The 27,704-nt window shown below is 44.4% G+C and overlaps 2 protein-coding genes across 6 annotated transcripts; one reads left to right on the top strand and one right to left on the bottom strand.

Annotated features, from left to right (window-relative positions):
- On the top strand, positions 1-22,854 carry HMGCS1 (3-hydroxy-3-methylglutaryl-CoA synthase 1). Of its 5 annotated transcripts, XM_090038025.1 has the most exons (11): positions 3,571-3,671; positions 4,935-5,392; positions 5,854-5,979; positions 6,551-6,715; positions 7,424-7,592; positions 7,712-7,882; positions 10,270-10,376; positions 10,697-10,822; positions 11,151-11,314; positions 11,669-11,775; positions 21,303-22,854. In XM_090038025.1, exons 1-10 carry the CDS (start codon positions 3,622-3,624, stop codon positions 11,759-11,761), a joined length of 1,629 nt encoding a protein of 542 aa, XP_089894151.1. In that variant the 5' UTR covers positions 3,571-3,621; the 3' UTR covers positions 11,762-11,775; positions 21,303-22,854. The 5 variants fall into 5 exon arrangements, with proteins under 5 accessions (XP_089894152.1, XP_089894151.1, XP_089894150.1 ...); XM_090038026.1 differs by lacking the exons at positions 3,571-3,671; positions 21,303-22,854 and adding an exon at positions 1-165 and having other exon boundaries at positions 11,669-13,389; XM_090038024.1 differs by lacking the exon at positions 21,303-22,854 and having other exon boundaries at positions 11,669-13,389.
- Positions 13,536-27,704, bottom strand: NIM1K (NIM1 serine/threonine protein kinase). The gene is made up of 3 exons (XM_090038029.1): positions 27,062-27,704; positions 16,418-16,686; positions 13,536-15,720 (listed from the first exon to the last, which is right to left on the bottom strand). The coding sequence occupies exons 1-3, from the start codon at positions 27,351-27,353 to the stop codon at positions 14,977-14,979; spliced, it is 1,305 nt and encodes a 434-aa protein (XP_089894155.1). The 5' UTR covers positions 27,354-27,704; the 3' UTR covers positions 13,536-14,976.

The raw sequence follows: 27,704 nt of genomic DNA, 5'->3' as shown, positions 1-27,704 counted from the left end.
CGGTGATTGGGCGTCCGAGCTGCAGCTCACGGCTCCCGCGGCCGCCGGGACTGCGGGGCAGGTTTAAAGGCGCCTCGGCCGCCTTGCGGCTTCATCCCCGGGGCGGAGCGCACGTGCGGAGCGAGCAGTAGCGGGACCCGGACCGGGAACCATCGCCTCGGACAGGTGCGGGGCGGTGCAGTGCACGTGGTCGGGGCGCTCAGAGCCGGAGCGCGTCCTCCTGCCAGGGAGTGTACGTGTGCTGAGGGCGGGCGGGCGAGGGGTACTCGGGGAGAGGCAGGGTGTCTTAGGGCGTCTCTCGCTGGAGGGGAACGGGTCCAGTCAAAGATCGCCCTAAGACATCTTGGTTACAGAAAGGGCTCTTCAGGGAGGCTGCCCAAAAGCGTTAAAGCCGTCGTCTTGTAAGGAAAAAATGTTTTGTGTCTTTGCTTGTTGTGTGGCAAGTCATTCATTTCTCGTGCCCCGTGAGCCTTCCTTTCTTGCATGAAAGAAGAATGGACAGGAGGTTTTTCATTGCCTTTTCTAGTCTTTGGTGCATTATCTTTCTTGCGTAGCTGATACATTTTTAAATAGCTGAAAACAAAAAGCAAATCTGCAACAGTGCTTAAATTCACTGAGGGCTTCAGACAAATTGCAGCATTTGGTGGAAAATCTTGCTACTGGCATCTTGCAACCATGGCAGGAATCATCAAGAGGGCTGCTGTGTATGGCGTGTCTCCTAGAGGCTTTTTAAAGAGACACAAAGTGAAGTCATTCCTCATTGCTTGTATTTTATGTAATCAGTGCTATGGTTTTTATAATACCGAGCTCTTGCTAACTGCGCTCTCATTTTGACTCTGACTTCTACACATCAGCCATCTTCACATCTTCCCTTGGTAAAACTTGAGTGAGATTTGGACAAGAGGTCAAAACCCATTCCTTTTCCCACCTCTTCATGCAGTTCCTTTGCTGTAACAACTAGGTTTCCTTGATACAGCTTGTGTGTCACTTGTCCTGGGTCAGGCATCTTGAATGATATATGACTTGATGTGAAAATGGCAAGGGAGCTGTTGTGAGTATTTATGGTGAATCGCCTGTATGTGGGTAGCATCAGCAGGACATCATAGAAATAGTTTCCCTTACAACCTTTTTACAGAGATGGAAACCCTGGCTAAACTAATAAAACACTTTAAAGATGCTTGCTGTATGAAATACATTTTTTTTAATAGAAGAGCTTATTAGATCTTAGAACTAGGGAACTTTAAATACCAGATGGTCTAGTAGCATGGAAGAGGTAGGCCTTCAGAGCTGCTAATCCAGTGCAGGAGGAGTGCAGTCTCCTTTCATGCAGCACTGTTAATATAACAGCCCTGGTTCAGCCCCCAGCAGCTAAATAGAACCTAATTAATTTTCATCAGGATTCCAAATCCTTTTGGATACTGACGATCAAGCTTTCCTGAGAGCTAATATGGCTGCCAGCTTAGCAGAAGCCATCGCTTTACCAGTTGGTATGTCGGGCATCTTATGCACGATCTTAACAAGATCTGCATTAAGATGACATGAAGATGCCATGGGCTAGACCTAATAAATGACTTGGGCCCCTACAAGTTAGGAGCTTGGAGCACAGTGGCATTGACAGACCTGTGGTATGAACCTAGACTTCCTATACAATACATGGAAAGAGTTGGGCTCTTCAAATGGGATCCAAAACTGTTCAGGTGACAAAACATAAGAGCTGCTTAAAGCTCAACCAGGCAGCTCTTAGAACTTCCTACCAGCTAGCTGTAAAGGGTAGAGATGTAGAAATATGAAATCCAGCATCTCTGTGGGGCTTAAGTGCCTCATTTTCTGGACTGCCAGAAGGTATATCTGTCAGCTTGGTGTCATATTTCATGCAGAAACTACCATCTCTATCTTACAGAAAGGCAAGGGTTCCCACAGCTGGGGCTGGAACCTGGGACCCTCACTCTGACTCCCCCCCCAGTTGCCATCACAGTTCCGCTACAGAGTCACTTTCTGTCCTTGGCCTAGTGACTTTTCTGTCCAGTGGCACCGCTTCCACAGGAGGGCTGGAGAGCACTCCCCCCAGAATAGCTGGTGGGCTGGTGATTGCAGCACAGGGAGAGGTGAGAGATGCAGGCCTGAACTACCTTTAGCCAGAAGAGGAAACTCTGGAGATGGATATTCCAGTAACTTGTGTAGTGTTTACAACATTTGATTGTCAAAGCCTGGGCTCCAGATGGCAGTTAAGAGGGCATCAGTAACACCACTTTTATTTATTTATTTATTCTTCAATAGGGAATCTGATGCTGTGCACTAGACCATGCTTACTGGCTTCACTTCCTCAGGGGGCTTGGACAGAGAGATGCTTAATTTCTGGATCCTTTCTGGATTTAGGCATTAAGTAGATGCCAACTGGCTTAGGCCTGTCAAGATTGGGGTAGTTTTGGGCACATACAAAGGCCCCTGAGGAACTTTTTAAAGTCTGAATAAAATACTGGATTTAAGCTTTTTGAGGGTTGGGCAGCAGCCAAGCAGAGGGGTTTGTGTTTTCAGTTGCGCTTCAGGACTAAGCACTTTGTTGGCACCCAAAACTGCAACCAGCTCCAGTGTTTCCTTTTGAGGGAGATACTACTTCTCTGCTTTTGTTTGTTGTAATATGACATAAATGTCCTACTACTCATTACTGTTGAGACCTAATCTCTTTTGAGTCTTCAGAACAAGAACTGACTGTCTTATTGTACAAGCATCATTCAAACTACTGTAAATCTATAAACACCCACCCTTCACTTAAAGAAAGCTGGGGCAGTTAGATTAAACTAAGAGGTGAAAAGCTGCACTTGTCCTACCTACATACTAACCGTGCCTGTGAGGAAATCTGTTTTTTTTGTTCTGTGGTTGGCCTTGCATTGAAGTGAACCTCTCGTGGGCACTGCAATGCGACTGTTCATCAGAAAAGTCTGAGTCCAGCCCTATTGCAAAAGTCAACACATGACCCAAGTATTTGCAGCCTGTTTTGCAAACACTGAAGGCTGAATGAACCATGTGCATCTGAAGCCAGCTTTCTCCCCGTACATTCCCTCCCACCCCACCCCCCACTCCCAGGCACTGTGCTTGGCAGCTTAAACTGTGATTCAGCTCCTGCAGAGACACCAGGCTGGACTGGGAGTCTGCAGCCCTCCTTTGTGTCGGGCAAAAAGGGCCCTGCCAGGGGTGGATGAAAACTGCCCAGAAACCAGTGCACTTTTCAAGCACTAATTTGATAGTTGCTCAGCTCCTTTTACAGCAGGGCAGCCATCTTTATCCCGTGGTAATTTCTTTGCAAGTGCAAATTGGCCCCGGATAAAGTGACACGTGCATCCATGACAGTTACACCGCGCAGTCAGTGCGAGGCCAGCAGAGACCCCGCTCCCCTCCGTCCCTCACGGCTTGCAAGGAGGCTTCCAGCGGCGGAGGCTGAGCTGCCCAGGGGCCCCCGGCACCAGTCAAGCCTGTTTAAACCTGACAATTGCGGCAGCCCTCGGGCCCCGCCCCGCCGCCAAGGAAGGCGCTGCCAGGGACTGGCGAGGCGGACTGTGCATGCGCAGCCTGGCCGGTCAAGGTGACAGCGGGGTGGGGGCGGGGCGCGAGAGGCTGTCGCCCATGCGCACGGCCGCGGCTCGGCGCCGTGAGGCGATGGGATTCCGCAACGTGTGAGTGAACCCGCTGGGTCCCCGTACCCCTCGCCCCTCCCCCGGGGCCTCGTTTTGACCCGCCACCCACAGGCTGTGCCCCGGGGCAGTTGTCTCCCGCCCGGGTGCGGCTCGCGGGGCTGGGCCGGGCCGGGCCGCAGGGGCCGAGGGAGGCTCGGGTAAGAGGTTGCGTCGGAAGAGGGCGGGGAGCAGCGGCCCTGAGCGTGGGGATCAATTTAATCCTTGAATTTAGGAACATAAGTAAAATGAGCGGTGGGGTTTTTTTGTTTTTAACTTCAGCCTGACGGTATGGGGTCAACTTTAAAATGTTGCTGATTTCTGCTAATTTTACCTTTCAAGAAAAAGCTTAGAAGTAAATGATGAAGAAAAGGCATTTAAAATGCCGGTGCTGAGAAGGGGTTATAGTTATAACTTTATTTAATTTTTTATCGGGCAAAAAAAGAGCTGAAAGCTGAATTCTCTGAGGCCATCAGGGTGGTTCACGTGTCATTTGCAAAACAGGTTTAGTCCCAAAGACGAAAACCCCTATCTCATTTGAAAGAGGCTTTGATGGTATAAGATCTTTGTCTGGAAACCAGTAACTTAGTGTTAAAATGAAAAGTGATTTGGATTTCCTCTACCTTAAGAAGGTATTAGAGGAAATTTTCTACACATACCCAAAATAGTGCCTGACTTGAAGGAAATTCAGTGATTTTGAAGGTCCAAACCCCGTGGAGTATGTTTGGGCACTTTAGCATCCTCGTTTGTAGGAGTTTGAAGTACCAAGCAGCATTTTTAGTTACAAAGACAGAATGGGTTATTTGCATATCACTTTTGCATTTGAGGTTGTCCTCGTGGATAGAGCACACTCATGTGGCCTTTGATTTTGTGTCTGTGTCTGCTTAGATGAATGTTTTAAACATGAAACTTGGAGGGCTTTTAAAAAAGACTATATAGCATTTCAAAGTCAACTAATGGACAACAGTTTAAAAAAAAGTGTGTCCATTATAAAGAAGGAAATAATGACTAAACATAACAATAGAAAATCATATTCAGATTAAAAATCATTTTTGACATATGCACATTTAAAAGCTGAATGAATATAAATAACACACAATGGCATACCCTCCTAACAAAGACAAAAGCACTCCTGCTTGCTATGAGAGAATAACATGTAGCAAACTGCTGGATGGAATATATAGGAATTTAAAACGTGAAGTGGATGTCCAACGTGAATGTGCCCAGATAACTTATATTTTGTTGGTCTTTTTTCCCCTTCTTAAGTTCAAACACCATGCCTGGGTCTCTTCCTGTAAATGCTGAAGCCTGTTGGCCAAAAGATGTTGGAATTGTTGCCCTGGAGATCTATTTCCCATCTCAGTATGTTGACCAGACAGAATTGGAAAAATTTGATGGTGTGGATGCTGGGAAATACACCATTGGCTTGGGCCAGTCAAAGATGGGTTTCTGCTCTGATAGAGAGGATATCAATTCTCTCTGCTTGACTGTGGTGCAGAAGCTCATGGAGAGGAATAGTCTCTCCTATGACTGCATTGGGCGACTGGAAGTTGGAACAGAGACAATCATTGACAAATCGAAATCTGTAAAGACTGTTTTGATGCAACTCTTTGAAGAATCTGGTAATACAGATGTAGAAGGGATCGACACAACGAATGCATGCTATGGAGGCACTGCTGCTCTCTTTAATGCTGTTAACTGGATTGAGTCCAGTTCTTGGGATGGTAAGTATGCCTCTTGGCAGTAAGCAAGGATATAGCTTTCCAAGTATCCAAATAACTATGAAGTGATTATTTAACCACATCAAGTACACATTGCAAAGTGTGGGATTTACACACCAAGCCTTTCAACAAGCTGAGGCCTATTTACTAATAGTGTCTTTGAGAGTAACCTAAATGAGCACGTGGCTGATCTGTATCTCCACAGAAATCTAAATTTAGAATATACATTATAGCGATGGAAAGTGATACTGAGACAGATGCACTGTTTCTTGCAAACCTGCATGGTATATTCCAAGAAGGGTTAAAGTAGAAACAAACTTGAAAAACTCTCAATGTATTAAAAGATTCTTATTCCTTCAGCCATCTATTCTGTAAGGCAAAGCTATAAGAACTGCTGGCTGATATTATAGTATAGTATCCATGAGGTTCCTTTTCACAAGATTCCTGTTTCTCTTCTTTTACAGGGCGCTATGCACTTGTTGTTGCTGGAGACATAGCTGTATATGCCACTGGAAATGCTAGACCAACAGGCGGAGCTGGTGCTGTTGCTATGCTAGTTGGTCCAAATGCTCCTTTAATTTTTGAGAGAGGTTAGTTTTAGCTTAGCTTAGTGTTTAAAACAAACGCTATTTATAAGGATACTGAATTTTCTCTGAACTCAGAAGCATGTGCCTGCTACTCCTGGATGCCCAGCCCTGCTGCTAGCATTTTCCCTGGCCCCCAGAGAGCTAGCTTCCTTCTTAGCCATGTTGTTATAATTCACACTTTCCATCTCTTGGCTCTGGGCTGGCTGCTTATTTCCCTCAGTGGAATTCAGCTCGGGTAGGATAAGGAGGTGCTTCTGCCTGCCTTCCCTTGGGGCTTTTTCCAGTGCAAAAAAAGAACTGTACTGGCTAGGGCTTGTCAACATCACTTCTGTTTGCAAGAGGAGGCCTTTTGGCCATTCTTCAGCATTTCCAGCTCCCACTGAACTGGGGAGTGAGATCAGTTGTTATCAAAGTAGCATAAAAGTGCAGCATGTTACCACCAATAAGCTCTTCAGCCAGTCTCACTTTTTTTAGTTGTTTGCAACTGACTTTGGGCAAGGTATATTTCACTAGGCATATGAAATGATGGAAGAAATTGATTCCTTTAATCTTTCATCAATTTATTTTAAAACAGGATTGCGTGGGACCCATATGCAGCATGCCTATGACTTTTACAAACCGGATATGGTGTCTGAATACCCTGTAGTTGATGGGAAACTATCTATACAATGCTACCTCAGTGCATTGGATCGCTGCTATTCTGTTTACCGCAACAAGATCCGAGCTAAGTGGCAAAAAGGTATGTTTTTATTATCAAATCTTGCTTCCAGGCCCTGGTGATATAAAATGGATCTGTCAGGTCTTGGAGTGAGAACGTGATTTCTGAATGCCAGACACAAAATACAGGCATTTAATGTAAGGACTACTCGTAGATACATGTGTAAGAAGCCAGATTTTGCTCATTTCAGTTTGTTGTGGAGAAAAATTTTGGAAGTGCACATTTAGGGACCGTCTTGCTTTTGCCTTGAGGGTGAAGGTAACAGACTTTGGCAAAGCAGCAGCCTCGTTCTAATTTTCAGAGTGTGATACCTTGCTTTTAAGGGGTTGTGCACGTTTATCTTGTGTTAATCTGTTCTTTAATTCAGAACCGTCAAAGTTTCATTTTTTAGTAATTGTTCAGAATCAATGGATTCATTAAACCTGGTCTCATCTTCAAAGCTGTGCTGGTGAAATTTAGATACATATTTAACTAGCTTCTTAGTCTGGTGCTTTCTGAGTACTGTTATTCTTAAATAATAGCTTGATTGCAAATGTTGCTTCAAAAATAGGAAATGTTTGCATTTGGCACATATAAAGGACTTTTCTGTAATGACTTCACTTTGAAACAAATTACTATATGTATAGTAACTGGTGAGCAGAGTTTAGGGCTTTGCAATATGGCTTTTTTTAATGTGAGCACTATCTATGTGTGGCAGTGTTAAGATTTTTGGACTTTCTCGTATTCCAGAAGGAACTGACAGAGACTTTACCTTGAATGACTTCGGATTCATGATCTTCCATTCGCCATACTGTAAACTTGTACAGAAATCTGTGGCCCGACTGCTGTTGAATGACTTTCTTAGCAACCAGAATCCACAGATAACAAATAGTATCTATAATGGGCTGGAAGCTTTCAGGTGTGTTGCTGCTATCTGTTTTTTGAACTAAGGAAGAAAGAAGTATCCTACCTGTTTTTTCCTTCTTTCATCTGCATACCAACATTTTCTAAATGCTTTTTTTTTTTTTTTTTTAATAGGGATGTAAAACTGGAAGATACATACTTTGACAGAGATGTAGAGAAAGCCTTTATGAAAGCTAGTTCTGAGCTCTTTAATCAGAAAACTAAAGCTTCTCTGCTTGTGTCTAATCAGAATGGAAATATGTATACCCCCTCAGTCTATGGTTGCCTCACTTCTCTTCTAGCTCAGTAAGTATAGAGTCAGAAATATAAGTAGTTGTTAACTGTTAACTCCTGAAAAGGTTTGGGAGGGTAACTTTTGGTCATAGCAGTCCAGCTGAAAACCCACTTGGCATGAAAATTAGAGGTGCACCGATTTTTTTTATATTGGTCCAATATCAGATTGGTACCAATATAAAGAAAATTGGCTGAAGTGGCTGATAACCTGGTTGAAAAATGCCTGTGCATGTGTGCAGCCACAGTGCAGCACGCATGCAGAGAGGAGTTGAGCCCAGCAGCGTGCAGATAGTAAGTTCGTTGTGATGAAAGGGGAAGGAGGAGAGAAGTGTGGGGGGTGCAAATCGAGGACTCCTGCAGTAAGGGGGAAGGTGCGCTGCCCAGCTGGAGTGGGGCGGGGCACGGGACCCAGGACGGAGCTGTGACTTGTGGGTGAGGGGCACCTGCCACTGTTGTGTGCGCCCTGGGAGGGCATGGGGCTGAGGCATGTTTTGCTGGATCAGTGCAGGGCAGGGGCGGGCAGGCTAGACTCCAGACCTGCACTGGGTACTTCTTGGCAGGGGTTGGGCAGCCGCGGCACTAGGATGAGGCTATGAAGGGGGCTGCAGCCACCCCAAATTTCACCATAGCCCCACCTGCCCTCCCCAGTAGTGCCACTTCCAGTACCGCCACCACCCGCCTGGTGCAGCCCTGGCTCTTCCTGGCATGTGGGTGGAGGTGGGGGTTCAACCAGGGCTGTGCTGGGTGGGTGGTGGGGCTACAGCAAGACTTGGGGTGCCTGCAGCCCCCTTCTAGTGCTGCTGCTGCTGCCTGCCCTAAGCCCAGCCCTTGCCGGGAAGAGTCCAGCACAGTCCCAGCTCTAGTCTGCAGCTGCAGCCTGCCCCGCCCTGCCGTGCACAGATCCAGGGGCACACAGATCCCTGCATCGCTTTCTGCAGCCCCCATGCCCTTGCAGGTGTATGCAGCAATGGGTGCTGCCCCCTCCCTTCTTTGAGCTCCTGCTCCATCCTGCACCCTGACTGGGCTGCCCCTCGGTGAACATTGCCATTCTCCAATTGACATTACAATGGAGAACATTAAGATACCTCTATGAGGTGGGAAATTTAATAAAAATGAGGGTGGGGTAGGAAAGGAAAAGGGATTAAATGTTAGTTAACTTTCACTGTACAGTAATCCTTAATTACTGGAGCATGGAAACCTGCTTTAAACTCCTTGAAAGGCTTTGTTTTAATAGTCCCCAGCCCCTTACCTCCCCTGTGTGGGGCATTGATCTGCCCCCCCACGCCCCTTCCCTCCCCTCTTTCCTTCCACAGCACCGGACTTACCAGCTGGAGGTAGCTCTATTGGAAGTTGGATCAGTATCGGCCAATATGCCTCCTTAAGTATTGGCTATTGGTATTGGCCCCAAAAATCTCTATCAGTGCACCCCTCATGAAAATCATTTTGCTTTAGTAAGCCAAAACACAGAAGCTCACTTTAGCCAAATGTTTTTTGTATGTATGCAGTTGTTGTAGGAAAGCAAGTTTCATAGATGTTAGGGTCGGAAGGGATCTTTTAGATCATCAAGTCTGACCCCCTACCTTAGGCAGGAATGAGTACTGGGGTCAGATGACTCTAGCCAGGTGTCAGTCCTCTGGGTGCTAGGGCTGTCCTAATAGTTGCCTTGCACAAGGTGATCGTACTGGAACTTCGCAATAAATTAATAATATGCTTGTATGGAGTATCCACATCAAATGGATCAGTACTTGGCCTCATGGGGGCATGTTTCTGTGTGTTGAGGAATTGGCAAAACATTTTACACCATTCATGTAAAAAGACCTGAAAAGATGCTTGTGGTGGCTAAAGATTAGAAGACTTTTCCCTCTCACCATTTATTATAGGAGGACTGAGAAGGTGATTTACAATGATCAGCTTAATCCCTAGTATTTATTTTCTGTCAGCATTTTCTTCACAGACAAATCGCATCTAGACAGACTAAGAAGTCATAGAGTAGCCTGAAAATTGGAAAAACCTTGCTTTAAAGTCTAACATTTTGGGCATTAACTTATTTTGCTTAAGTTGGTCTGAGTGTAACTGCCAGGTCTGGATTTGTTTTGAAGGCTACTGTTCATATCGCATGATGAATTGCCATAGCTCTGTGTGAAAGGTTTGGAAGAGTCCTGCCCCAAGACCTGTAGTTTAACGAGAGGAATGCAGTGTGTAGATGCTTTACATTGATCACTTGTCACAGTCATAAGAGGTTGGGAGTGTTCTGGTTTTTTGATGTTATAAGAACTCTGATTGTATGCAACCTGCCTTGATCCAAAAAGCTACATCGTGGAAGCTAGATATCACTCAACTACTTTAAAACTGGCCCTTGATCTTGGCTTTTTCATTAACAACTGTTACTTGATTGGCAGGTTCTCCCCCCAGCAGTTAGCTGGACAGAGGATTGGTGTGTTCTCCTATGGTTCTGGATTTGCTGCCACCTTGTACTCTATTAGAATTACACAGGATGCCACACCTGGTAAGTTAACTTGGATATAGTCAGTCTCTCTGTCTCTCCCTGATGTACGTGGTTTTGCAGCAGACAGGCTAGCATTGATCGGACTAATTCTTCATTGTTAGGTGAGAATAAAACCCAAGATGCTGTTTTGCCATGTTTTAATCCTTAAAAGGCTAATTTCGTAGCTCATTCTTCTAGCACATTGATTCAATTAGAGGACATACACTGACTGTCCTTCAGTGATTGTGTAATCCAGACAATAGCATATTCACATGCTTTTGAAATGCAGCCACAGTCTTCAGAGCAGTTGTATTGCCTGACTTAGAGGTTTTATATTGCAGGTTCTTCTCTGGATAAAATAACTGCCAGCCTTTCTGATCTGCAAACAAGACTTGACTCACGAAAGTGTATTGCACCAGATGTCTTTGCTGAAAACATGAAGATTAGGCAGGAAACTCATCACTTGGGTAAGATTTTAAGTAAATGTAATTCACATTGTGAGTAACAAAGTGAACTTCTGATCCTATAAATGAATCTGCCTAGGCCCACTCATATATTCAACTGCAGAGGGAGCTAAGAATAAAGGAAGTCCTTATCTTATGCAAAACTAGGAAACTTAGGTCTTAATATGCTTTCCTAGCACAGATAAAGTGATGGCACATCCTTGTATCTTGGTACACGTGCTTTTCTGGTATAGATGCAGTTTAGAAGGGGACAGTGGAAAGATCTTTTGTGATGTAACTTTTATTTTTATTAATATATTTAATGTTGTATTATCTACTGGCTTCTCTTTAGCCAACTATATTCCACAGTGTTCAGTAGATGATCTCTTTGAGGGGACATGGTACCTAGTACGAGTGGATGAAAAACACCGAAGAACTTATGCACGGCGCCCATTGCTTGGTGATGGCCCTTTGGAAGCAGGAATTGATGTTGTCCATTCAGGAATTGTTCACGAAGTAAGAATGCTGCACTTCTTTAATGCTTAAAGCAAGTGACCATAGCATTTGTGCAGGCTTGTTTGATGCAAAGGAGGAACAGGAGTTGACAGGCTATGACCTGTTCTGTTAAAACAGAGAAAATAAGAGCCAGTAATGAAAAATGTAAACTGTAAATGTAAAAATGTAGGCCTATTCTCACATTAAAGTTTGCAGAAACAGCCAGTTAAACTTGGACCATACTATTATGCCACCAGTGTTTGGGATGAGAGAAAGCTGGGATTTGGGGAAGGAAGCATGTTATTCAAATGGAAATTCATTTGACACAAAAATCACATACATGATTTTTATTACATTTGTTTCTTTGTTTTTTAGCACATCCCAAGCCCTGCTAAGAAAGTGCCAAGAATCCCTGCAGCAACAGAACCTGAAGGTGTTACTGTTGCCATTTCCAATGGAGAACATTAAGATACCTCTATGAGGTGGGGAATTAATAAAAATGAGGGTGGGGTGGGAAAGGAAAAGGGATTAAATATTAGTTAATTTTCACTGTACAGTAATCCTTAATTACTGGAGCATGGAAAACTGCTTTAAACTCCTTGAAAGGCTTTGTTTTAATGTGGTTTGCTGACACTTCATGCAATGGTTTCGTAACACTAAAGCATGAATGTATTGTGGAGTGGGGCATGCCAAAGGCTCTGAACTTGGTCTCTAAGAAAAGTGGTTCTGAAATGGGTGAGAGTCTTGTACTTGTACCAAGGAAATGGGAATTCTGCCTTCAAAGCAGTTTGAGACTTTGAAGCAAAACTAAAGCCCCCTCCAAAGTCTGACCAAAAATAATTTTGACCTGTAAGCTGCACTGTTTTAATGTTAGGGTGCTTGTGTTGCCTTGTCTGAATATTTAGCACCCAAAAGGGATAGGGGCTGCAGAGTCCTTGTTCAAGGTGCTGTTAATGGACTAGAGTTGCTTTCCAGTTAGTTCAGTCAGATGGATTAAGTTGTGATGTTTTAAAAATCCATTATTGTCCACATCCTGGTGTCCGTATTCCATCATTCTAATCGCACTATAGACCCTAGTACCACACACAACTTTACATAGCAGGTTTTGGCAGAACAGGGAGAAAAGGGCATCTGTTCAAAATAAAGGGTTTAATTTCCCATGTTATCTAACCAAGCTGGCACTTTTTTCAGGCATGTTGAATGCACTTTTCTAAAAGACTTAAGGATTTGAAACAACATAATTCTAGCATCCAATTCATAAATACTATCAGAACCTATTTTAACTGGCAGACCAAGAAAGGAAAAAAAATGACAATTTTTCCCTAACTTTGGTCTCTTGCTTTTCTTGTGTGTGTGTGTATGAATTTTCTTACTGAATTGTGATTTGGGATTGGCTTCCTGTTTCAAGCTCTTTATTTGTTATACAGCTATAAACTATTGCAGGAATACCATGATTTTCTTCAACTTGCAAGCTAAGACTTGTTTGGTATGCAAGGAGGAAACCTACAAAGCTAATGAGGAGTCCATTTGGGCAGCTTTTGCAGGCCCAGACTGGAGGAGAACTCTGAGGAAAGCTTTGCTAGCTTGTAAAATATATTTAAACTGAGCTAATGGATAGAACTAAGTCTTGTTAACTTCTGTTTCACTGTCCAATTCTGCCAAGGTTCATTGTCTAACACAACTTTGCAGAAATGACAAAATGTGTATCAAGATACAAAATGCAGACTTCTGGTGTAATGTAGTGTTTGTATAATCTATTGTATGTCTGTCACTTGTTCGGCTTTGATAACATTTTGGATTTGTACAGTTGAGTTGCTAAAATAGTATTGTTTACTATGAACTCATGGAGGTCAATGGCCTAAGATCTTCCACCAAAATTGATGGAAGAATAATGCATGGAGATTTTATTGTGCAAGTGTTTGGGCTTTAAGTTTCATGAAAGCAAGTTGATGTGGTACAAGAAAATAAGTCTGTTCTAGAACAAAGTCTGTTGCTGGCAATGGACAGTCCAAGAACTACTGGCACAAAAAATTAACCTCATAAACCTTGCTAACACTGAAGAAGATTCTTTGTAAAATAAAGTTTTAGAGATATGGCACACGTTTGGATACTGAATTGTTCGGGACTTTCAGTGGACTAGGATAAATGAAGGTTTAAAAGTACAAGTCCACAAACTGGGGGTCTTCTGGTACAAGTACCTTTTCTCTTAAAATAGTCCTGTTTATAAAGCTGAAGAGGCAAGTAAACTGAAATACGTAGATTCTAGGGTGTACTTTGCAGTATAGCAATCCTGCTTTTGAAAACCCAGCAATATATTTTCCCTGTTCCAGTCCTTTAGTTACCTTACCTGAAGGAATGATGGTTTCTGTGTGCCAGTGTGATGATTTTAAGAGTTCCATTTCATCGGTGTACAGTCATTGGTGAAACATCTCTTCCATTTGCACTTAAACAGAGTGCTGGAAGGGGAAAAGGAAAATAGACCATATCTGGTGACAGCAGAAGGTTGGGCTATTCTATTCGTTCTGTCTTTTTATTTAGGGTCTTCAGAGTGCAGCCATTTCATAACAGGGCACAAAGCAATTGGATTAAATAAAGCAAGGAGGAATGTATTGGAGACTGCTGCCTAGGTACCAAAAAAATCCTGCTTAGGTGTTTTTTTTGTGGCTTGTAGTAGTTTGATATCAAAATAGTTTCAGGTTACTGTGCCTGCCTCTTGCTGAGGTAGCAACTAATATTAGAAGCACTAGTCTGTGGTGCACTCATGTCTTAATAAGATGTGTTTGCTCAGGGCTTTTGCAGTGCAGCAGCATTGGACTTCTTAGATGACATGTGTTGAAGTAGGAAAATGTCAGGTGAGAGGTGTGAAGTCAGGGTGTTCTTGTAATATCCCTTGTCTGTGGCTGGAGTAGGTTTGGGTAGCAAATAGTTTTCAGCTCAAGAAGCTTCAGATGTTTTATTAACGCCTTATTCATTCAAGAGACCAGTAGATGGCAGTACAACTCATCATACAAGATGGTTTGTGACTGCTAAGGGCTACTTGCAGGGTATGAACTTATGATGGGATTTGCTACAGCTAGATAAATCGGAGAAAGTGCTGAGGTTTTTCAAGGGTGTAGGTTTTTCAAAGTGCTGAACCTGGACTTAGGAGCACAAAGAGAGGGGGTGGAGGTAAGGGAGGTTGATAGCTCTGTTTATATCAGTCAAGGTATAAATGTTTAACAGTGAAGTCCTAATATACAGCTATTTATAAATTATTCTAGGGTTAAGTGCCCAGCTGTAGGTTCTTTACGAGTAAACATACACTACTGTTCAGTTTTTTGATTTTTGTGTCTTCCTGTACAGTGGTGACCTGAACCTAAAGTAGCTACCCTTTTCCCCGTGTAAAGTACAGATCTGCTCCATTTTTATTAAAAAAGACACCTTTGCTAAGCAATATTTAGTTCTTATACAATCAGCTGGGCTATTTTTAAATGTGAACAGTCATGGGGACAAGATGCTGGCACAAATAAGTCTGTTAGAAGTCAGAGTAAGGATGCCTATCCTCTGGTGGGAATAACACATTTGCAAATAAAGGCATCATTTTCAGTTTATTTAAAAATTTAAAAAATGTAACAGCAGAATTTACTATGAAAAATGAGTAAAACCCCTCTGTTAAACACTAAATGTAAAGCCTGCAACGCACTCTATAAAATAGAACACAGCTTGGACGTGTGTCTGAAGCCATGATATGACCCCCTTTTTAAGTCCTGCTCCTTGGGGTCTGGTTGTGTGACAAGTGGAACACACTCCAGTGCCCTCTTCTTTTGTACTCTGTGCAGAACTATTCTGTAGATACCAGTTATTGAGCTGCGAGCATCCTTTCTCCCGTTATTTTGAATATGTTCTTGTGTGATTCCCAACTCCTCTAAAATACTTTTCACTTCAGTTTCCTCCTCTTTGAGTGTATTGGTCTCTGACAAATACTTTGGATCCAGTTTAAATGGTTCCAGTGGTTGTGGATACCACATCCCTTGCATCCATTCACTACTCATAATAAGTTGAATGGAGTATCGTTCACTCGGCACTGGTTGAAGGACTCCTCGAATTAGTTTCTGGCAAGGTTCTGAAAGGGATGGGGGCAAACTGTACATTCCATCAAGAATGCACTTCTTCAGTCTGGCCACTGTGTCTGCTCGAAATGGCATGGTACCAGTCGTCATAAAATACAGGAGGATGCCTAGCGCCCAGATGTCTACATAAACACCAACGTAGTTTTCATCTCGGAAGAGTTCTGGAGCAGCATAAGGAGGAGAGCCGCAGAAAGTGTTGAGAGTTTCTTCTCTCTTACTTATTGTGCTGAAGCCAAAGTCTCCCACTTTCACGCAAGTATTACTGGTATAGAATACGTTTTCTGCTTTCAGATCCCGGTGAATGATACTGTTCTCATGCTGTTGAACAAAGCAGGACAGTTCAGTATTAATTTAGGTACAGGAAGGCTTTTCCCAGTTTTTCTTCTGTATGCCCTGAGGTACAGAAGTTGTTTGCCATGATAAAGACTTTGCCAGCAGTTACTGTACTGTGGGTCTCAGCTATTGTTGTCTTCCCCTCCCTGCAAGTGTTAGGGCACCTTTAGCAGCCAAAGAGGGGCAGGAAAATGCAGGTTTGCACAAACAAAGTTACTCTGCCCTGTACTTCCATCACCACAGGGGAGGGGAAAAAACCTACTCGATCAATGAAACAGAGATGAAACAGTGATATGGTTGCATGTGCTGGGTCAGTGCTCAGGGCAGGAGGAGGGGTGTACTGGCTGCCCCTGGACTCCTTCCTGATTTCCAGCAGTTTGAAATACCAGAACTCTCTTCTTTCCCAGTTCTTAGATGTTTATGTCACAGAGGAGGGAGACTATTTCTGGTTGGAAAGGGCATGAGACAGTGCAGCCCAGCCTTAACTCTACATTAACTGAGGCTTTTGTCAGAAGCTACCAGGGTTTTTAATAGTAAGACAATGGGCTTTATAGGAGCTACTGATCATTCAGTCCTGTCTCTGGGCTCTGTTCCTCTGGAAACTTCAGCCTGTTTCTTTGGAACCTTTCATTCATCTATGAGGTCTACTAAACTGATTACAGCCATTAGAAAAACAACTCACCATGTGTTTCACAGCAGATACCACCTGAGAGAAGATTAGTTTACTTTCTAGCTCTGGTAACTTTCCCTCTGTGCTGATCTTACTGAAGAGTTCCCCTCCTGCTGCGTACTCCATCACCAGATGCAGCTTGGACAGCGTCTCCACCACTTCATACAGTCTGATGATGTTTGGGTGATGCAGCTTCTCCATGCTGGAAATCTCCCGGGACAGCAAGCGCTGAGTTTTCTGGTCTAACTTTGTCTTGTCCAGAATCTTAATAGCTACTTTTTCTGGAAAGAAACACGACAAGTATCAGTTCATGCTACTGTTTCAAAACATTGGGTGTTCAGTCAGTTGTAAAGGTAAATCTCAACTCTTCTACATACTATTCACTTAGATGCTAAGACAAGTCCCATCACATTCCACCCGTTCAGAGCCAAGGCCCTTAACTTTTTATTTCTTAGACTCTTCCAAGCTGGCCAATGGGATGGTATAACTTCCAAGGGGTTAAGTTAGCTACTGATCTAGACTACTGTTAACACCACAGTATCACCACAGTGTGTCTTATAGTCTTGGCTGCTGGGAAGGGATGTGAGGGAAGGCCTTACTTATTAAAGTAGAAAAGGTTTGTGATATGATAAGGACATGCTAAGGCTATATGTTTGCCATCTTTCCTCTCCTAGTCCCATTCCCCCAAACCATGCTTGATTACCACTACCACTGTTGTCATGGTTTGTCCTTATTCAGTCTTCTGGTTTGCCAGTCAGCCATGTTCAGATAAACACTGGAGCAGCAGCCAGTACTCTTACCCATTACTGTAATTACTTGCCCATTGGGCATGTCCACACAGCTGAGGGCAGAGCCCCCTGAGCTAGCTCCAGTACTGGAAGGAGCATGGCTACATGATGCTCTACCCAGCTGAATAGGCTCTGGTTCTCAGCAGGGTATAGCACTGCCCTAGTACCTGGTATGAGAGCCAGCTTAGCACTGTGTTGTGTCTTATACCATACCTACTGGGTGCATCTACATGTGGATATTATTGCTGTTAACTAATTAGCTCTGGCGTCAGATAGTACAGTTCCCAGCAGCACTATCTTACAGGGGAGTAATTAACTGATCAAACACTCATGTGGACAGTGACTGCCAGGCACAAATTGCACTCAGCCCAACCAGCAATGGGCCAGATCCTGGCTCTGTCAGCCCCGCTCAGCACTGCCACCTGAAGCCCAGGGCTGACACTCCTGTGCTCCCTGCCAGCCTGGGGCTGCTCCACCCTGGCTCTAGTTGCTGCGGTCCCAGGAGCACATGTAGACTCTGTGCATGACAGCAGTTAACTCCAGTGTGAACTGCTCCAGAGTTTATTGCCTCACCTTAATAGCACATGTAGATGCACCCACTGTGTGCACTTGTGCTTCATGCTGTGGAGAACACTGAAAAAAAGCTGGACCAAGTTTTGTGTTTATATGCTATCTGTGTGCAAAATATATTCATGGTGCTGAAGCTAATTGCTCATGAGGAGGCAGAAGGAACAACAGAGGTCAGATCTATTAGCATAACCAGGTTTACCCTGTGCCTACATGATGTACCTGGTAAAGTCAAGGAACACAGTCTACTGACAATGTAACTATAACTTTGGTAGGTCTGCATCACCAGGATACTTCAAAGCAGGAGAAACAGTTTGTTCAGTGTCCTATATTTCTGTTTAAGCATTGGACTGTGACATCTTTGCATTGCTACTGAAAGCAGTTGCATTCAAATGACTGACCCAGTCAAGGTAAGCTAATGGTACCTTTGCTTCATCAGAACAGTATGCTCTTCATATGTTCTCTAATCCAATTTCTCTTGCTGAAATGTAGGTGAACTCCACTACAAATGTAAGGCCAAACCAGAAAATCCACTTCAATTACTAGCATATTAGTAGTAAATGAGGCCACAGTTATAATGTTATCTTCTAATCAAGTATTACACTTTGTTCTAGCCAGGTCATACCTCCGTCCTCCAGTTCTCGTAACATATTCATTGTGATTTCAAAAGACTTAATTGGAAAAGTAGTTTTCTGGAATGCAGACAACTACTGTTATGGAACTGGAAGGCGGAAACATCATGATGATAATCGTACCCTCAGCCTTCTTTGATTTGGATACAAGCCCTAACAGAAACACTGCTATAGTCCATGTCTCACTCTCTTGTCTGTCAGTTCATAGCAGTGACAATCCAACAGGTTTTTGCACTTGCCTAAGTTATATATATTAACAGCTAATCAAACTGGTTCATGAAACTGGGGTAAGATGCAGAGGAATATGTTTGGCACCAAATATATATATCTTTAAGGGGCTTCTAACTCCAAAAGAAGTGAGCCAGAAGACATCAGCTCAGAAGCCTCCTATGTGCCTAGATTCAATCAGCATCTACGTTTAGGCCTGCAAAAATCACTAGGTTCCGACAGTCAGGGTGGAATTCTATTGCAAGGCTAAGCATCGTAAGAGTCGCATGTAGCTTTAAGTATCTACAAGATCTTCCTACTTCACTTTGCACAATGGCCTGAATTGTACAACGATGATTATATTCTTTATGCTACTACATTCTGTACCTACATAACTAAATCTGCCCTATTGCACATGCCTGGAAGAAGGGAAGTATGGCAGCAGAGACATTCTTCTCCATTTATGCTCCATTGTGATTTGGAGAGGGTCCAGAGGAGGGCCACTTGCATGATCTGGGGGCAGCAGGGCAGGCTCTACGAGGAGAGACTATGGGTCCTGAACCTGTTCAACCTTCACAAGAGAAGGCTGAGGGGGGATCTGGTGGCCATCTATAAACTGGCCAAGGGGGACCAGCAGGCAATGGGAGAGTCCCTGTTCCCCCGAGCACTACTGGGAGTAACAAGGAGTAACGGCCATAAGTTGACTGAGAATAGATTCAGGTTGGACATCAGGAGGCGTGACTTCACGGTCAGGGTGGCTAAGATCTAGAACCAACTTCCAAGGGAAGTGGTACTCGCTTCTACCCTGGGGATCTTTAAGAGGAGGCTGGACAATCACCTAGGCAGGGTCTTTTGACCCCAGCGTCCTTTCCTGCCCCTGGCAGAGGGTTGGACTTGATGATCTGCTCAGGTCCCTTCCGACCCTACCAACTATGAAACTCTTGGAAATGCTGCACTAACCCCTGAAATAGTAGACAGTGGCACTCACTGTGTGCATCTACAAGAGATGTTTACTGTGAAGCTACCTAATTAGCCCTGTAGTAAAGTCTCAGTGTCTACATGTGCGGCCCTATTAAGCCACAGGGAATTAAATCCACGGCAGGTTAATATTTGTAAATACAAATGCTATCCTACATTGGAGTTTTTTTAGTGCACAGCAATGCACATGTAGATGCTGATGGGGCTGCCTGGGGCATGAGGGTGCTTCAGTGTGGGGGCAGCCTGCCAGCCAGCCCCTCTGTCTCATGTTGAGCCTGGCCAGAGCAGCCTCAGGCTGGCAGGCTGACCCCATGGACCTTCTGCCAGCTGGGGCTGCTCCGACCCAGCTCAATGCTCTGTGGTCCTGGGTGTATGTTTAAATGCGATGTCCAGGAGCAATAAACTCTAATATGCACCAGAGTTTATTGCTCCGTGCTAATAACGTGTAGATACACCCCGTGGGAACATTTACATGAGACACTGACTGCACAGTAGCCTAAAAATACTGCGCAGTAGCACGTCACAGCGTGGACAGTGCTAATATGCTACTGCATGTTATTATTAGGTTAGTGTGCCGTAGCATCACTTAAAAGACATTCACTGATGTTACTGCACAGTAACCACTGCACAGTAGTGTCTCATGTAGATGTGCCCTGTGAGTAGTGACTGTTTGACAATGAACTGACCGTTCTGGTAGTACTGCCACCTTTCTTTTGCTCAGTAGCCTTATTCCTAGGCCCCATGACTCTGCTGGCTGGCCAGTGGGCCAGCTTCAATAGGAAGGAAATGTAACGTGCTTTGAGCCATTTCTCTATGACCACTAGGTATATACCATGCTCTGCTGGGTAGGGAGAGCCTAGGTCTCCTACATCTTGGGATAGTGCTCTCACCACTAGCATTTCTGTAGAGAAAAGGAGGAGGATCCTTATGCTGGTTTTCTGCATACATAGGGGATATGGTTTTCTGCAGAGATGTCTGTCTGCTCCAGCTAGATGCCCTGCTCGGACAGCAGGCTGAGTAGCCATCACTGAAAATAATTAATTGCTGACCATCAAAGTGTATGGGAGAGCTGTGCACAACTGCTGGGTGAGGCAGAGCTCACCTCTGGGGACATGTGAGCTGCATACTAGTTCCCCACTGAAAGCATGGTAAGACACATAGCAAGCAGAGTGTCTTCCAGGCCCCAGGTCTGTAAGCCAGGGCTGCTGATAGCTATAGTTAGTGAATGGGCAAAATAGAATTCACACCTAGGCTTCCATGCTTGTGCAAAAGCATCCCTGCTTGAACCACTACCTCCTTGCTATCCCCTGCTGTTAACCAGAGAAAAGGCAGAACAGTGCAAGAATGAGATTTTCTTGACACTCATTTTTATGTACATTCAAACCAAGATGTGAAGAGATTCTAAGTTAATTAAAGCTAAGGCAGGTTTTGTTTTTCCACGTTATTCACCACTGATTCCACTCCCTGCCCCTGTTCTTCTTGTCACAACCTCTGTTGTAGCCTGCAGAAATCCAAGAAACAATCTGGCAATCTGGTCTTTTTGGAATGTTGCCTTAACCTTGCACCTGGTCTCAAAGTCTTTTCTGCTGCTATTTTTTGTTTGAAACAAAACAGGTAGAAGATGCACATCAGCAATGAGGGAAGCCAGCTGTACTGCACCTCTTTAAGGGAAACTTTAGCCATAATCAGTTTATTTCCTAACAGTTAATCTCCTTAACTTTTCAGCTGGGTCAAAAGTTAAAACCTTGAATCCTGTGAAGTGCTGAACAACCTTGGTAATCAGCAGCAGCAGAATGGCCCAGATAAAGGAAGCATCACAGAAATCTGTCTCAGGGCCTCACCCTGGGTGCATGGTGGCTATTAAGCTATTTACTTCTCCACCCACATGCTGGCATAAACAACTTTGTCTTAAAGAGTGTTGAAATAATTAACAGCCTTCACCTTCAGTAAATACTTCATCCCATCTTGGTGAAATGTCACTCTCATGGGTACTATTTTGCCCCTGGACAAATTAAGGAACCCTTATTTTCCATATCAGTTATATTACCTGATAATTTTAAAGTATTGTGTGTTTTCCTGATACCAACGCTGTCTATACATTTTAAGTGAATTCAATGTTTGTGAAATATACTGAATTATTTGCCCAATATATGGAAGTCCTTTAAATCCCAGAAGCAATATGCCCAACATGAGCCATTGTAAGGCAACCTCCCACACAGGTCCCCCACTCCAGTTCTTTTTGATGACACAGCTAGAAAAGCTAGTCAATTTGGGGTGCACGTGATGGATGACTCAACAATGTAGATGCCTGTGCAAATTGACTGGGCTACAGATCACTAAATTATTTTGCATAACCAACTCATGACAAATGACAATGCATAGTAAATACAGCAGGATTCAGACTGCTGACCTAAAAGGCTACTGTGTCCTGTTGCTAATCCTCAGGTCCATCCACTTGCTGACAAGGGCATAGCAGTCTACATTACACTTGGAAATGGAATTTAAAGTCCTGAATCAGCCCCTGTACACAGGACCTTTAGTGTGATAAGTTTCTGGGTTATATGTAATAAATGCCCATTAGCCAGTTTAGGCTAGAATCAAAACTTAGACTTGTTACAGAATTCCAAGAAATTGAAGCCCAAGGATTTTATACAACAGATAAGAAACTGAGGGCACTAAAGGGTTATCATGGTGGTATGGAAAGTCCCAGAAGATGAGGGCACTAAAAGTTCACCACGGGGGAAAATTCCACTTGGTGGGTAAAACTTTCCCCCCAAAGAAACTATCTATGCCATAATATCTGAGCCCAAATTTGGGAGTAGTGACGAGTTTGGGTAGGAGGGGCCCATGACGGCAACTCACCCAGTATATAACCCATAAACTACAGCCCCAATTTGGAGGTAACCTCACTTGCAGAACAACGAAGGAAGAATTGCAAATGTAGGCCAGATCAGACTGATCACCTGAACCACCCTCTCCGTGAATGCGAATCTTTTGTTCATGCTGAAGCCGCGGATCGCCCGAGTGGGACCAGAGCAAGGGGACTCGTTCCTACCACTACCGAGGCCAGCCCATTAAACCTCAATTAAAGAACAAACAGATATCTGGGTATTTGGCGTCTCAGAATCCTAGGACTGTAAATATAATGTAAATAATAATAGTTATATCTTTTCTAGTTCGAATTTAACTTTTAGTTGTAATTTTAATTGTTCTTGGAGTGCTGTTCTTAGTATATGTAGTTACAATGTTTTGATGTCTGTATTGTTCTTAAGACAAAGCAAAGTGTACACAGTAAGCATTTTTCAAATAAAATTGTGTTGTACGAATTAAGGGTGTAATCATTGTGAAATCGTGCAATTAGCCAAATACTCCCCAGCCAGGCGCATCAAACGATTCAGTAAATAATGCAGAATCTTTCTCCAGTCCATAACGCACTAGAGAACACCTGCACCCCCAAGAGTCATACAGCTGGTCCAGCTCTGAATCAGCCCCTGTACACAGGACCTTTACTGGTATAATTATGGATCTTGGAGTAATGATACAGATCTGGTGGATGCAACCCCATCCAGAGGTTGTACAGAAGAAGTCACAGCCCTTACTCCAGTCTAGGACCTGGAGGAGCAGTTGCACAGAAGCTGAAGACCCACACCTATCCTCTTCATTGCCCAAGCCCTCATAGGGTGATGCTGTCTGGTCTGCCAGAAGCAATGGACAGAGGGAATCAAGCAGAGCAGAGACCAGCCAGCTGCCATGGCAGCTGTTCCCAGGGCTGCCAAGGTGAGAAAGGAAAGACAGAAATCAAGCTCCGTTTGTTAAACTGGAGCTTATGTACCTGTTCCCAAGGGCTGTGTGCACACATACCTGGAGCAGGACTTCAACAGGCCTTTGAAAATAGACATTGTGGTGTCTGGAAGGGGCCTGCGGTGAAACGCCCACTTGTCCCTGGATGCCCTGTGGGTGTGGGTTGTTAGTGTGTGGTGGTTCTCCCTACAAGCTGTGAGTGTGTGCACTGTTGTATCCTGTTTCCTAATAAAGACAAAGCTATTTATCATCCCACCTGTCTCTGCTGAATGAGGGCAGAGCCCCCAGGGCGTGGAGGTCTGAGTGAGTCCCCCATCCCTGGAGCCCAGTGGCCTAGAGTAAACGTTATGTGGTGTCAGAAGTGACCTGCCTCTCGGTGGAGTCATCAGCAGTCTGATTATCAGCTTTCACCCACAACTAAAAAAATAAATTAATGGAGCATTTCAAACCTCCACCAGCATTATCCTTTACTGGAAAACTTGGGGAGACTTGGAGCTGGGAACAGAAGCTCTGATTATACCTTGCAGTCAGAAAGGCCAAGGAGGAGGCAGAGGATTATAAAATTGCAGTCATGCTTCACTGCACTGGAGATAAAGCCCTAGAAAATTACAACAACATGAAAGGGGTGTTTGCAGATCCTAATAACAAAACCCTTACAGAGGTGCTAGCAGCATTCAAGAACTACTGTGAACCCAGAAAAAAAACCCTGTTTTTGAAAGTATCAGTTCTGGCAACTTAGATACAATGAGGGTGCAAGCATAAATGATTTTGTTACAGAGCTCAGAAGCAGAGTACAGCATTGTGAATTTGGACCAGCTGAGGATGTTATGTTGAGGGACAAAATTGCCTTTAGCATAAGTGACTGCAAGTTAAAGGCCACCCTCAAAACGCTGGCAGCTATGAGAGTCTTTACAAAGGTGACTAAGCCCGCACCCTGGGTCAATAGCTTTGTGATCACACAAAAGAAGGATGGTTTGCTACTATTTTGTCTAGACCCACAAGACCTCACATCTTGTCAAGGGCTTCAACCCAGTACTCAGAAAGAGCCCATGATCTCGCAAGAGATCCCAGACCTGCCTTGGTTAAAACTAGCAGTGGACATTTTTGACCTACGGGGACAAGCTTATTTGATAATAGTCGACTATTACTCCAAGTACCCTGAAGGTTTGCACCTGCCATACAAGACAGCTGGCATGGTGGTAGCCAAAATGAAGTCTGTGTTTACTTGCCATGGCATACCCAAATACATCATTTGTGATCACATGACACTTGTAAGTCACATGATGAAACAATTTGCAATTGACTGGGGCATAACCATCACCCATTCTAGTCCCGGTTATCCACAGGCTGAATGCACGGTTCAGACCATCAAATCAATGTTTAAGAAGACTCTGTGGGACAGCGTTGATCTACACCTGGCTTTATTCAATCTGAGGAACATGCCCATTACAGGCTTTGAGTACGTTCTAGCACAGTTTCTGGTGGGGAGACTTTTGCGCAGTACCCTCCCTGCTGCAACGGCCGTGCTGACTCCTAGGCTACCATCGAATGGCTCCCACAAGTTGCGGAAATTTCAAAGGTGCCCAAAGAAGCACTATGACCGCACGGTTGCATTCTTGCCACCTCTATAAGAGGGGGAGAAAGAAAGGATGCAAACAAGTACAGGTTGGATACTAGTATCCATTATGGCAAAAAGGAATGAACCGTGTTCCTACATTGTAAACTCACCCTGCGGTAGTGTCTACAGGAGGAACAGAAGACACTTAAGAAAGGATTACTCATCGGTACCAGCAGAATACGTTGATGCACCTCATGAGACAGCAGCAGAACAAACATCAGAAGTAAAACCAGACCACCATGAGCAAGAGTTTTGTCACATTTCAGAGAATCCACCAGCATCCACAGACAGACCCAGTGACACCGCACAAACTAAGAGTAGATGTGTGGTAAAGCTGCCTGTGAAGTACAAGGACTATGTAATGGGACAGCTGTAGAGGCTAGACACCATCAGTGAGCCAAGTGCTAGCAACCTCCAGCTCCACAATCCCAAAACTTTCTAAGTTAAAGTAGCTACTGATGAACATTCAACTATACAAGAGGAAGCTCCCAGAGTAAAGAAGGGGGATGTGGTGTCTGGAATGCACCTTTACGGGGTCTGCGGTGGAGCAGTCCGCTTGTCCCTGGATGCCCAGTGGGTGTGGGCTGTTGGTGTGTGGTGGTTCTCCCTGCAAGCTGTGAGTGTGCGCTGTTGTATCCTGTTTATCCTTGGTAAAGACCAAGCTGTTTATCATCCCACCTGTCTCTGCTGAATGGGGACTCGAGGGCAGAGCCCCAGGGGTATGGAGATCTGAGCAAGTACCCCATCCCTGGAATGCAATGGCATAGAGTAAGTATAGACATTATCCTCATGCATGCAGGAAAATGAACATCAGCAAGAGCCCTGGTGCACAGGCAGCTACCCTTCAGAGGACACAGACATATAGCCACTGCACATGTACACTGTGGGCTGGGCAGGAAGATGGTGCCTGAGAAAAACCCCCCCAAATCCACGGGTTTTGGCCAAATGCACAAGCAAAAGTACTGTTTTTCACTGAAGGCCAATTATTAAACTGCTATTACTGCGAAAGGTAGGCAACACTAGTCCGACTGCCCTGTAGCAAATAAAACAAAGCAGGGCTTCTCCACGACACCCTTAACAATGAGTTTGCATTGAGGAAACTAGCCTTCACAATAAAAAGGGAAAATAAGAGAAAGCTAGAACAAGGATTGACGTTCGGATCTTACCGTTGCTGTTACAAGGCTGCAGCTGCCACTGGCTTTGCTGAGTGAGCAGGGGACCTCCCCAACCCACAAGTGCTTAGAGTGCAGCACATGAGGTGCATTAGGTAGCTCCACCTAGAGTTTGGTTTAGTTCACAGTAGGAACACTAAATGAAACATGGGAATAACAGGAGGAAAATGTTTCATCTGTGTGATGCAGGAGGTAAGAGGAAGTTCCCATAAATGCCCCATCTGGTCTTAACATCTATGGAAATCCAGTTCAGGCTTTTCCCCCAGACCTGGCTCATCTCCAGGGACTGCTCAGCCCACACTCTCAGTCCTCTGGCTCTGCAGAACCCCTTCAATCTCCCAGAGCTGTGAGTCAGGTCAGGAGCAAACTTCAACACTGAGGCGGCAGCACACTTGCAACTTTTCTCACCAGCCCCATCATTACCTACAAACCAGAGCTTTGTCCACCGTCAGTAGGCACATTTAGTACAAGTAATACCCACTCTTGCTAGCTTTGCCTGAGCTGCTTCTGGAGAGCAGGGTACAGAACTACACTGACTGTAAGGAACCCTTCCACGTGCTGCAGAGAAATCAAGTAGTCACCTGCTGTTATGACAAGAAAGAACTAGCCCAAGCTCTGCGCCATTTGGGACACCACAGAGTGCAGCCCCTGCATGTCCCAGTGCGTAGAGTCTGCCGCTTTCCTGAAACTAGTATAAGAAATGCTAGACTGAGGGCATGCTTCTTGGGGCTGTTTAAGGTCAAGGGATAATCCAGCATTTACCTGTGTCCCTCCCTATAAATACTTATTGCATAAGCTTGAAACCATCTATCTATTCAGGACCGAAACACTGCCTTTTATTTCAGGTCATAAATGCACAGCACCACAACTGCGCCCCAAGGGGCATTGCTTACCTTTGGTTAAAGAGTGAATTCCAAGCTTCACTTGTGAGAAATTCCCGCTTCCTATTTCCCCTCGGACTCGGTAGAAGCCAATCCTCTTCCCCAGAGTTAACTCTTTCACCACTTTTTCATTCTGGGTCATATCCTGGGTTAGTTTCTCGAATGGGGTCAGTCTCTGCTGTCTGCCCTCTTCGTCTTCCCCATACCTCTCGGTCCGTGCCAAGTCCTCCATGCTGTCCTCCCGGTCCCACCTGGCATAACGCTGTTTTCCCAGACCACCTCCATTCATATATCCTGTTGTCATAGTCCACAGAATAATCACCTTCCCATTTGGTTCAACAGGATGCTCCAATAGAAGGTTTAGGTAACATACTTCTGTATAGAAACACAATGTTGGGCATAATGCTTTGATAATCTGAACAAAAAAAAAGAAAATGTTGAAGGTCACAGGATCAGTTTAGGGATGATTTAGGAACCAAACCTGCATTTATTTGCATTTCTGCTCTGTCCAAAAATCAGAAATACAATTTAAAAGTCAGTTATGTCCAACTCCAGTTAGCAAGACCTTTAAGGGTAAAAAAAAGCCTTCACAATTAAAGTAGAAAACTGCGCATGTAGAAAAATGAGCTGTTCCTCTTCTCTGGAGCACAAACAA

Source organism: Crocodylus siamensis, chromosome 3 (assembly GCF_052110815.1).
Source record: "Crocodylus siamensis isolate JL-2025a chromosome 3, ASM5211081v1, whole genome shotgun sequence".
NCBI lineage: Eukaryota > Metazoa > Chordata > Crocodylia > Crocodylidae > Crocodylus > Crocodylus siamensis.
Note: the sequence above shows the minus strand (reverse complement) of the source record. Positions and strands in the feature narration are given on the sequence as shown.